Consider the following 13090-nt stretch of genomic DNA (forward strand, 5'->3'; position numbering starts at 1 on the left):
TCCCTGAGAATGGAACTAGGACTGGGGCAAATGTTCTCTGGACAGGCCAAATTGGCAATATCCATTGTCCACTGCAAAATGCAGAAAGCATTGAGGAGAAAAATGTGCAAGTAAGCATCAAGGATAGACACTAAATCCCCCAGAATGAGGGAGGTAATGACTGACCTGGCCATGTGAAACTTCTGAACCCACAGAACAAGTTGGGTATCATTAAGAAAAATCCAGCAAGTAGATATACCCATCTTTGTAGGGAGAGAGGCAAAACTTGAGATCATAAAGCATGGAGGAGGCAGAGCCTGAAACACTACTTTGTAGCCTCCGAAAATCTGCACCCAAACATCAAAGATTTCCTTGTCCAGGAGACCGACAGATGTCCCTCCACTCTGACAAGTGAGGGCTCATCATCACTGAGGGCTTAGTGTCAGACTTCGCTAGCTTGGGGAACCAAGTCTTTCAACAAATATTTGCTCTAGATGTGGACTTAAAGCTGGAAGTCAGAGGGATGAAAGGAACTTTTCCTAGTCTCAGGAGTAGAAGGTCTACGTGTAGAAGAGTAAGCTTCTTTCTGGGAAATCTTGACAGAAGAATATTTGAAAGCAAAAACCTCCATTCAAAAAGAGGTTAGCTTCTCTCAGTGGAAAGAAGGCACCCAACCACATAAGGACACTAGCAAATAACAGAAGCAAGCTGGGAGTTGAAGGGTTTGTAAAAGGGGACGTCCTTGCAGCTTTCTTTTTTTCCCCCACTATCCAATCACACAAAGGTAGCTGTACATAACACATGATTAAAGACTAAAGATCCTGTGTCCTATACTGTACAGCTAAGAAAAATGTTTTGAAACTCTGTCTTGGGTTCGGTATGCAACCCTTACCTAACCTAAGGGTGTGAAACGAAGGTCTACCTGTGGTGTGAAATCTCTACAGAGATAGGCATGTTCGGCAGTACACTTGTGTCCCAAACAACCACCTGCATTTTTTATCAGCAAGTATAACCCAGCTGGGAAAACAAAATATTTACATTTGCAGATCTGTTATAATGCATTAACTCTTATAATTTTTTAAGACTTTATCACCAAAAAAAGGCTAATTAAAAAAAACACTTCTTGGCATTTTAAAAACATTTTGTTTTAAACATCAGTGTTGTATTATTTGGCTTCCTCAAGACCTTTCAGAAGGTGTTTGCAGATTTTGTTTGTGGCAAACAAATAGCCATCCATTACCTTTCCCTAAGAGAAAACCATATTAGTCACTTTATTTTATTTGTACTTCAATCTTTTTGTCTGGATGTAATTCCAAAAAGAAAAGGACAGAGAGCAAAGATGATCAGACAGTACCAACACAGATCAATGCAAGATGACACAATCTGACTCTGGAGATGGACAAAGCCTTTGTACCCAAATATCTTCAACCTAAAAGATGGACTATAAGAGCTCAGAAAAAGTACCCTCATACCATAACATTGGTGTTCGCAGTATTCACACATCAGTGCCAGTGTATTAACAATATGTACAGTGCTAGCATCCACAGTATGCGAAACCTCTCACACTTTATTCTTGCCTGTCTAATTTACTGTAAAGACTAGTCCAATGAAAGGCAGACTATGAACCATACTTTAACCAACCTAATCTGCTTTTAAATGCAGAATAAAGTACATTAACCCATATCAAAGGGATCACAGCAAAATCTGTCATGTGAGAAATACATATGCTGCTGTTTGTGATAGATTCTAAAAAAGCTTTTTGTCTAGCTGCTAAGCTAATTTCCATGAACAAGTATATAAAAATCAGACATGTCAACTTAACCTGTTGTATTTCAAAGACAAAGTAATGAAGAAAGAGGATCAGCTTTGGAATGAGCCAGCTAGTATTTTCAGAAGAGGTCAGCAATGGCATACCATGCATTTCTTCCATGACATATTTCCTTAAAGGTTACAGTGAGTAAGATATAGAAATAGGACTTCTTGCTTGCTATGAAATATGCAACTTTGCAGCCTTTACAAACGAGCCATCACATTTTTGTGGATAGGTAATTCAAAGATGAATTGTCTTTTGAAACATAAAAAATAAATCAGTGTGCGCATATATATATACATACATATATATATATATACATACATATACACACATATATACACACAAATACAAGGACAGTGACAAGCAACACGCAGCTGACCAGTGTAAACGTTACAAATCCAAAATACAGTAAAAAAAAAAAAAAGTAGTGTTCTCTTAATACGTAAAGAAAATTCTCTGAATATCCATTAAGAAAAACAAAGCACTCTCGCTAAGCAGAATTATGGGATAAAAATATGCAGATGCCCTTAGGCCAGCTGTGAGCAACTCAAAAAGGTGCTCAACAGGTGTCACCTTGATATGGACACAGAATTTTGGCAATTTCCTGGTCTTACTGGATCTGCTGTGTGGGTCCTCAATTGTGTGATTTTGCCTACTTCTATTTCAGCAAACACCCTGGATATTTGTATATGGCACAGGGCCTGCACAGGTGTAATGCCTGGTTCACACTAATGCAGCCCATATGGCTCGCGTTTGCTCAGGCATGGCAGCCTGAGCAAACACTTTTTCATTCATTTGAATGGGTTGCTGTTCTACATGTCCTGTACAAAAAAGCAAAAAAGAAGTGTATGGACTTTTTTTTTTGTAAATGTGGGCCACGTGGAAACCACAAGGTCTTTTTGATCATGCTGTAGGCTGAGATGCATGGGGGTACAATTCCAAATTAATGGCAGCCCTGCACGTCTCACAAGAGCAGCGCGAATCGGTTACGGGTACCAATGCGCACAGTGCAGGCTAGTGTGAACTTAGCTTTAGATTCAAATACTTGTGTCACTTTTGTAATATAGTGTAAAAATATTTTGTGAATCTCAATAGTGGAAACGCAGTATGTATTCAGCTGCTAGGCTGGAGACATACAAGTGTATGTAAACTAAAGTTAAAGCAGAACTACAATGTTTTGGGGCACCACTTAATTCATTTTTAATATTCAAAAGAAAACCCACCCATCCATGTCTCCATGCTTTATTTTGCTGAGAAATCACTTAGAAAAACACCCTCTAGCAATTCTGGTCATGGCTATCTTGAGGAAGGGAAGATGATATGTAATTGCCCCACACCAAACCTGCTCCTGCTGTAGGAGCTGAGAGACTTGGACACGGGAAACCTCAGACATACTTGCTCGGGTTGCCAAAATAAGAGCAAGTTCTAGCAAGCTGGGGGAGGGGGGGGGGGAGGTGCAGAATGCCATCAATTGCCTGCTGCACTTTTTAGTTTGAATATAATGACTGTGTATAGGGGGAATTAAAGACAATTTTTTCAAACAGATGGTTTGTTACCATTCAGCACATGTGCTGAAATAGTAAACTTAATGACAGATGACAGGTACAGTTAAAAATATAATCAAATGATAATCAATATGGATTGTAATTAAAAGGCAGTTGTACCTTAACTTTCTTTTTTTTTTTTTACTTAGTTGCTCCCACTCTGAGTGCTCTTCACCTGTTCTTACATCCCTAATCCAGGGATTTCATTGCGCAACCTGCTTTCTCCAAGCTGCTCAGCCTTGCCTCTGGAAATGCTAACTTTGTACAATGCATATATGCTGCAAAGCTATTCACTCCTATGTTAAACTGCACACTTGCAAACAAAAGCTATAAGGACAGCTTAGTAAAACCCCTTGAACTGCCATCATGATTTAGGTTTGTTTCAAAGTAATAGTAGGAGTGGATCAAAGGAACTGAGGAAAGCAGCTTGTGTCCCTTGATATATTTCAAGAAAATTTGATTTTCTTAAACATAGATCCAGACATACAGGATTAAGTACTCAGGTACGCTGGGACATCTTGTGAAACAGATGCCTGACGCTGAAAAACTTTCAGTGCCATGACTACCAATGCAGAGGGTCAGGGAATTTAACTTTCAATGCCAGAGACCACCAATGCTGGGGTAATTAGTGTCCACTGTCACCAATGGGGAGTGTTAATGCACCAACTGACATCACTACTGGGGGTTATTGAGTCCATCAACATCAATATTTTGGGTTATTAATACATCCACTGACACCTATGATGTGAGTTATTACAGCACTGACACCAATGCTGGGGGTTAACATTACTACCATAAACACCAATACTGTGGGTTATTGTACTTCAGGTTCTTCAGTGTGCACCGCAATTCACAGATTGGAATTTTTGGGTGTTGTGTTAAGTTAGAGTCCATTCATTTTTAATGAGCAGCCTAACTTGACGCAAAGCACAAAAATGTGCTGTTGTTGTGTGGCCCTCTGGAAGTGTCAGGGGCTGCATTTTTCAAGTTGATCACCAATGGTCTAAAGAGTAGCTGGGAGATGAACTCGAATAGAGCATACCTCTTCCAGACAATAGAGACAACAGACAATAGAGAGAATCTTCTTTGGAAGTCATGGAGCAGGACAGAGAAGGTAGAACAATGTCCTAGTTAGGGTGCATGCACCCTGCCTGCGAATATACCTGAGAACCCCAGTGGGGGTCCTGCAATTAGGTGCAAGAGGCAGCCCCATGAAAAGCAATGGGAGGTTGCAGGCGCCCACAGTTAATCGCACCCACTTGTATGTAATTGTTCATGCAGCAATCACATGCTAGATATCAGCACTGGTTGCAGGCAGTCTGCATTGGGGACAACTCACTCACACGTGAACGCTGCATGAGTGATCACATGCAAGCATCTGCGATTAGCTGCAGGAGCTGACAGCCTTCTATTGCTTTTAATAGGGCTGCTTCTCATAGCTACTAGTGGAACCACCCTACTGGGGTTCTTGCATATAATTGCAGACAGGTAAAAGAAAGAGGCCTTGGGGCTCAAGCTAACATTGTGTTTGTGTAGAAGAATGCATTCTTTACAGGCAATGCTGCCAACTCAGAAAATTGCCTTGCAGAGCTGATGCAAAAAGAGGAAAGTCAACCTGATGAGTACACAGAGTATCCCTGGTAGGTTCAAAGGGCGGTTTCTGAGGAACTGACAGAACCAGGCTGAGATCCCAAGGTGCCACTGGAGGGTACAGGTGAACAAAAATAAAAAAAAACAAAAAAAAAAAAGTAAAAATCTGTGTTTTTGTTTTGGCTAGAAAATTACTTAGAACCCCAAACATTATACATTTTTTAGCAGAGGCCCTAAAGAATAAAATAGTCACACAGCATTTTCGCAGCGATTTTTTAAACACAATATTTTGGGAACAAATACACTTTAATGAATTAAAAAAAAAAAATATATATATATATAACCCAATTTTTTTGTAAAATATGACAGATGATGTTATGGCGAGTAAATAGATACACGTCATGCTTTAAAATTGCTCACGCTTTTGGAACGACGCCATACGACATCTAAAAATCTCTATAGGCGACGCTTTAAAAATTTCTACAAGTTACCAGTTTAGAGTTACAGAGGAGATCTAGTGCTAGAATTATTGCTCTCGCTCTGACGTTCGTGGCGATACCGCAAATGTGTGACTTGAACACCATTTACATATGTGGGCATGACCTATGTATGCGTTCACCCCTGTACACAAGCACAAAATATTTTTATTATTTATTTTATTACGTTTTGTTATTTTTACACTGTCAAGTTTTTTCTTTGATCAATTTTATTTCTATTACAAGGAATGTAAACATCCCTTGTGATAGAAATAGGCAGTGACAGGTCCTCTTTATGGAGAGATCTAGGGTCAATAAGACCTCACATCTCTCCTCTACAATGTAAAGCATTAGATATAAAAAAAAAAAAAAAAAAAAAAAAAAAAGCACAACACTAGTGCTTTAAAAAAAAAAAAAAAACTGCCTCTTTTACATAAGGCAGGAGACGGAAGTGATGTGATGACGTAGCTCTGGTCCTCCTAGGCTATAGAGATGAGCGGAGACCATCTTTCTTCCATTCATCTCTGGGACAAACAGCCGTGATGCTACCTATCATCCAGGCAAATGGGAAGTGGAGGGGGGGGGGGCAGTGGTCAAGAGACTGAGCCTACCAGTCATGCAAACGCAGAGAGTTATTTGGTTTCTGGACTGTAAAGTCTAAGCATGGGAGCAGAGAGTCTGGGGTTTGTCCTGTGTAAAAAAAAAATAAAAGCCTTGGACAGGGCCATAACCAGGCTTAGATACTCTAAGTGATGAGACCGTTCCAGTGCTGACATCTGGAGATTTGGAATCCACCCAAACCTCTGGAGGTTCTAGACAGTCATGAAGGCTGTTGGCTGACAGAACCTGGGATGACTGTTCTCTCAAATGGTGGATGATCAGATATCCCACTGTGGATATGATTGGAGACCATTGGTGAAAACCCAAGATGCAGCGGACAGACCACAAGGAAGGCGCAACAAACTGCAAATGTTGTATGCCCCCTGCAAAACATAGGTGCCATAGATGCTCTGGAGGGTGGGGGCATTTAATTAAGCATCCTTGATGTCCACGGAGCACAGGTGGTCTCCTGGGGAGGGAAACAGTGAAAGACCTGACATATTCAATGTGGAATTTCTGGACCCGGAGAAAGGTGTTGTGCTTTATGGGATCCAGTATGGGGTGGGTGTCCCCTCTGGCTTCAGGAACACTGAACATGTTTTGATAAAACCCATGGAGCCTTTCCAGTCCCAGGACAAAGGCTATGATTTCTTGAGAGCGCAGCAGCAGCTAAAGGGTCCTCTACATGTGTAAAGAAAGGGGCCCATTCTGAAAATTTGATGAACATCCACTAGCCCATCAACACCATTGAACAAGGCCACAGGCATGAGTTCCAAATGCTGGTAGGCATTGGAATTCGTAAGGATGGATCCCGGATCACAGGACACGTTCTAGTACCAGACATCAAGGGTCTGGCAGATAGACATGGCGGCAAAGGCAAGTTGCAGGGAAAAGCTTGCCAAGGAAAATAAGGTCTTCAAAAAGAACAGTGACCAATGCAGAGCTACAATATTAAGTTACATCTCAACATATATTAAAAATTAAATATAGAAAAGTCTGATCATCTTCATTAAACTATTAGCAGATTTTCTCTGGCTCTTTTGTGAGCTAACTCCTCAGTATTTCTCATCGCGGTTTGCATGCTGCTTGGTGTCATCATCCCTATCTGAGATCATCCTGGTCTTCATGGTTCTATGACTGATGGGTGTGCTGCCTGACTTACCTGGGGAAGAAACCAGCTATTCATGCGCATTTTATATGCACTTCTGGTGAGTGCATATAAAGGAATACTTTTCACAGATCCATCAGCCCTGGACATCACCTGTTCAAGGATTTATTTTCTAGACTTTTTTATAACTTTTGTTTCTCGCAATTGTGTCATTTGATATATGTTCACTATCAGTCACTATTTTATATCACTCAACGCTGACCACTCAGTGTCACAGATACCATCACCACACTTATCAGTATATTAATTATTGCTACATTTATAATTCATTAACTCTCACACTTTAGACTGGTAGCGCTGATTAGAGCTCCTCACTGTGTCTGCTTTTTAATATTGCTGCTATTTGTTCTATTGCTGCTTCAATTTACCTTAGCATCATGTATTTATGTATATGCACGTTTTAGAAGTATTTCATTTGATTCATTCATTACTTTAGCGCTGCACCTTTTATATTTCATTCTGCAGTTAGGATACTAAGGGCGGTCCTTTAGTACCAGCAGCTTACACCTTTCTATACACTCATAGCGCTCACTGACACTCCATTCTACACCCATATTTATGTTTTACATGTTAACATGTTCCAGCTCCTGCCCCTATCTCCCCCATTCCACTGTGACAGCAGGGGATACTTCCTCTGCTGTCACATTTTATCAGCGTGGTTGTGTAGGATTCCACTCGCACAGCTGTTTCATTCATTGACAGTGATCTTTGAATAAAAAGACTCCAACTTCCATCTGCCACTGTGGCAGACAACTTGTGGTCCTCAATGAACTGCAAGCGAGCTGATCAGTGCATGTTCGTAGTCAATCCACAATCTGTCTAGCTTTTAAACTAAAAGACCATATAGAGGCATGGGCAGAAAGCTGGAGAGAGCGCATGCAGGAACTGGCATTGCTCCCACGATCCGTTATCAATTTATCAAAACCACAGAGAAGACAACTAAAATTTGGTTGTAGATTCCTCATAGCTACCGGCATGGGAACACTTTAGATCAGCCTTTCAACCAGGGTGCCTTCAGGTTTCTTCAGGGGTGCCTTTACAAAATGCTTAAAAATTGCCCAATAATTGCATGCAAGCCAGCAGGTGGATCAATCCTGCCTTAGTTACACAAAACCACAGGTTTTCATTGTGCACCGTTACAACTTTCTAGCCGCTGGCGACATAACCAATGGATGGCTTCAGTTGATAAGGACATCAGAAACCTGCACAGGACGCTTGCTTTCCCCTTCTCTTCCCCTCTCCATAAGCACTGGGATCACACTTGCTGAGTTAGGGACAGAAACTGAGGGAGAGGAGAAACAATGTATACTAGTCAGTACCAGTGTGCAGAAGTGTATTTGCTTTGGAAGAATAATCACCTGTAACCCTGAGTGTCCTACATATGCGTATGTTGTTGTGTTCTGTAAAACGATCTGTTTAGTTTTTTTTTTCGCATTTTGTAATGGGTGTCTCAAGATTGTGCAGAATTTTAAAGGGTGCCTTGACTAAAAACAAAAAAAAATTGTTTTTTTTTGTTTTGTTTTTTTTAATTAATTTGTGTGGGTTTTTTTTTATCTAAAACGACTGATTGCTTATTGAAGTCTATTTGTAGGACAAACTATATGGTTTATCAAAATCAAGCTGTTGAGAAATGCACAGTGAATTTCTTTGTCTTGTAAATGCCTCCAAAAATCAAAGTGCATAAAATGATACAAACCTTTTTTGCTTTTGTTTTCTTCTCATAAGATTCTGAAAGAGGCTTTTTCTTCTGCTGAACACTGGCTTTACAAAACAGGTCTTCAAATTCTTTGGTGTCTGCTATATCTGGCTCACTCAGTGTATCCCATAAGGAATGCTCCATGCTCACTCTTGGGTTACTAAGCAGAATGTAAAAGAAAAATATTATACAGATACAAAATATATTATATACATTAACTCTAAATCCTATTTTATTTAAAGTCATTTTTAAGCAGAATCAGCAATCCTAGTTTTAAGCATTTTTTCAGTATATATTTTTAAAAGGATTCATCTTACCAAAAGAAGCACCTGCACCCTTTCAAAAATTGCACTGCACTTTGTTGCATTGATATGAAAGGACATCATAGAAGATAAGGTGCATTGCCGCATGATGGCAGACACAAGAGAAATTGCACTACTGTGAACAGGGCCTTAAACTTTACTTGTATACAGTGCTCCAGAAACTAATGAATGAGTCATTTATTCATTAGTCCCTTCCACCATTGTAAGAGGAAGGGGACAAACTGTTTGTCAAAGGAATTGTGCAGCAGTCTTTTTCTATATTACCTGTTACCCTTGATCTGAATTCTAGTCCAGTAGAGTGGCTTCATAGGGCACTTAGGCTCCACAGCGGGCTTCCGAGGGGCTTCCTTGGACAACAAAAGCCCACCAAAGAAGGAGCCAGGACCAGGAGGTGGGGGAGGAAAAAGTCCTGGAGGTGGAGGGGGACCAGAGCCTGGTAGTGGTGGAGGAGGTGGAGCACCAGAGCCTGGCAGTGGTGGAGGAGGTGGAGGACCAGAGCCTGGCAGTGGTGGAGGAGGTGGAGCACCAGAGCCTGGCAGTGGTGGAGGAGGTGGAGCACCAGAGCCTGGCAGTGGTGGAGGAGGTGGAGCACCAGAGCCTGGCAGTGGTGGAGGAGGTGGAGGACCAGAGCCTGGCAGTGGTGGAGGAGGTGGAGGACCAGAGCCTGGCAGTGGTGGAGGAGGTGGAGGACCAGAGCCTGGCAGTGGTGGAGGAGGTGGAGGACCAGAGCCTGGAAGAGGGGGTGGTGGTGGTGGAGGCCCTGATCCTGGTGGTAGAGGTGGGGGTAGAGGCACAAAACCTGGCAAAGGAGGTGGTGGAGGTGGTGTAGGACCTCCCAAACAAGGGAGAGGAGGAGGTGGAACTCTGCTAGAATTTGATAAAGAGGTAGGTGAGAAAAGCACACTCAAAGATGATTCCTGAGATTCTGTGGGGCTTGCTAAGCTCTGAATCAGTGATGGTATATTCAGTTTCTTGGGAATTATTTGGTTGCTCTTTTGAATTTTGTTGTCCTCCTCGCTGGGTTTCAGAAAAGTGTCTCTGTCAGTCTGAATGTAAACGCTACGAAAGGTTTTTGGATGGTGCTCATCTTCAGTAGAAACACAGGCATCACAGCTTTCTCCTTTTCCCTTATTCAACCGATTTTCTAGCTCCTCTTGCAAGCTCTGTATGGTCTCTTCTAGCTTTGTAACCTGGACAGCCTGCTCTCCACGGACATTGAAGATTTCCACTTCAAATTGTGTCTGTAGACCATAAGCAAAAGGAAACATACATGAACACAATCATTTGAACCATACAAATGCGTTATGTCAATATGAAGGCCTCATGCACACAGAGCTTAAAAAAAAATGCCGCTTTTACAGGCATTTGACCTTTTTTTTCAGCTGGTAAGTACACCTATGTTAGCCTATGTTGCCATGCATACCTTGACGTTTACAGGCATATTAGAAGAGGAGCATTTAAAGCCTGGAAAACACCTCATCACTTGAGTGTTAAGTAGAGGAGCTTTGGGGCAGAAAAAAATGCTAGATGCACATAAACGCTAGGTGTGTTTACGGCTTGAGGATTCATTCATTCCAAATGGCAAAAATAAATATTCTGTCCAATGGGATAAATGAATACCTATATGCTTGGTGCGACTAAGCATGTGTACAAAATGTGTCTTTAGGCACTTTTTTAAAAGCAGATTTTCTCCTCGGGCTGTTCAGGGGATTCTAGCAAATGCTCAGTGTACATGAGGCCTTAAAGCTAGTACAATAATTATCACCCAGTATTTATAAACCACCAGCACTGTAAAAAATTCAAACAAAAAAATATACCAAACATATTTAAAAAAAACCCAGCAACGATTACCACCAACAGATCACGTGCTCAGCGGACATCCTTTCCTTACTGTCCCAACATAAACAATGCTGTTGGATTGGAAGGCTAAGATCACAGAATTTCAGTGACCAACTCAGACCTAGACAGGTCAGCGATTTTTAATTTTTCTTCAACATTTACTAATCTTTTGGCCTAGGGTCCAGCACATGGTGGATGCATTGACCCTGCACTCAAAATTAGCATTACTCTAAAAGATATTCATTCTTATGGGGTGTGGGGGGAGAGGCACTGGGAGTGCAGAGAGGGGCTTAACTTTTACTGCCACTGGCTAGCAATACAGAGGGGTGGGGAATTACATTTCATTGCCAGTGACCACCAATGTGTTTCTGTGTGTGGTTAGCATTAGACACCAGTGCTGTAGGGTATTATTGCAGACATTGACATCAATGTTGGGGGTTATTATTGTGTCCACTGACATAAAGGCTGCGGATTATTATTGCACTCACTGACACCGATGTTGGAGTTTACTATGGAATTCACTGAGATCAATGTTGGGATATTATTGCACCCCATGAGACCAATGCTGGGAGTTATTCTCCAATCTCTTCAGTGTGCAATACGCCTAAACAAAATTGCAGCAGGGCTGAAATTTTTGGACGGCGATGTGTGTTCTAGCCCATTCTTTTTATATGGCCTGCCTACCTGGGCGCAATGAACCTCAAAAGCTTGAAAATGTGCTATTGTATGGCCCACTGGAAGCGCGCTTATTTACAAGTTTACCATCACTGGTATAGACACTATTACTGCACAAAATTACACCTCTAATCACCTTTCCTATGCAGGTCCTTCATCTTAGAGAACAATTTTCCAACTTGGTTTCCAATTTATAATAGCAAAAAGCTGCATTTACTTTGGTAAAAGGTTAAAGTGCCAGGAGAATTGATACAGATTAAAAACAACAGTAATCCAGTTCATTTGTTTATAATATCTTAATAACCTCTTTTACAATGTATGGCTGCTGTGAAACCGCTATTTGGACTGTAGTACACTGCTTACACACTTACCGTTTGAGCTCTGGGTACCAGAAAATCTGACAGAACTACATTAAAAGCTGACAGTGCTGGAGGGAATACTCAGCTGACAAATATAAGTCAAAGTGTGCTTGTCATTTTACCTATCAATACCAGCCCCAGTGCAGGAATCTTTCTACTGGTCGAACTGGACTGGCTCATAAGGTGCAACAGAACAAATCAAAGCAAAAGTTGATATATGAAGAGTACTTCTTTGGTCTGAGCCCACTGAGAAAGCACTGAAGAGATGTAAAAGGCATCTTTTAGTATTAAACAAGGTGGGCAAAGTGACAGGGTCATTCACTAAAGCAGCCTTTTTCAACCAGGGTGCCTTGGCAAAATGTTTAAAAATTGTCCAAAACTTATATACAAGCCAGCGGGTGGGACAAGCCTGCCTTTTGGTTACACAAAGCCATCGGTTTTCATTGTACACCATTACAACCTTCTAGTCTCTGGTGTCTGACAATCAATGATATCAGTTGATAAGGAGGATATCAGTTGCCAGCGCAACATCTTTGTTTGACCTTCCCTTGCCCCTCTCCATCAGTGCTGGGGTCACATCACCTCAGTGATGGAGAAAAGGAACAGAGGGAGAAGAGAAACCATGGAATACTAATTAGTATCAGTGACAAAAGGTGTATTTGCTTTGGAAAAATTAATCACCTCCAACATTGGGTGTCTGACATGTGTGGATGTGTTGCTGGGTTACATAAAATCATTAGTTTTTACCTTTTAGAATGGGGTGCCTCAAGACTGTCCATGATTTTAAAGGGTGCCTCGGGACTGTCTATAATTTTAGAGGGTGCCATGCCTAAAAAAGGTAGAGAAACACTGCACTAAAGCATCTAAAACAATTTTCAGGCAATATGGTCATGTTAGAAAGTCCTGCATGCTGCACCAAATTCGTGAAAGTTGTGCAACAGCTTTCTTGCCATTCCTGATGCATGCAAAAAATTCAGTTAATTCTTTTGTGCAACATTTTTTCAGCTTTTTGTGCCAGTCGAGCAGCA

General features: G+C 41.3%; 1 protein-coding gene across 3 annotated transcripts in view; it reads right to left on the minus strand.

Moving 5' to 3' along the window:
* Window positions 1-13090, minus strand: part of FMN1 (formin 1) — a 371304-nt gene that overhangs the window by 143489 nt on the left and 214725 nt on the right. For all 3 annotated transcript variants that reach the window (XM_089671307.1, XM_089671308.1, XM_089671310.1), the window contains 2 exons: window positions 9454-10430; window positions 8867-9026 (listed from right to left, as the gene is read on the minus strand). In XM_089671307.1, coding sequence (XP_089527433.1) covers window positions 8867-9026; window positions 9454-10430 — 1137 coding nt within the window. The remainder of the gene's footprint in view (window positions 1-8866; window positions 9027-9453; window positions 10431-13090) is intronic.

This window comes from Staurois parvus, unplaced genomic scaffold, assembly GCF_062004578.1.
Source record: "Staurois parvus isolate SC_StPar_1 unplaced genomic scaffold, SC_StPar_1.0 ptg000104l, whole genome shotgun sequence".
NCBI lineage: Eukaryota > Metazoa > Chordata > Amphibia > Anura > Ranidae > Staurois > Staurois parvus.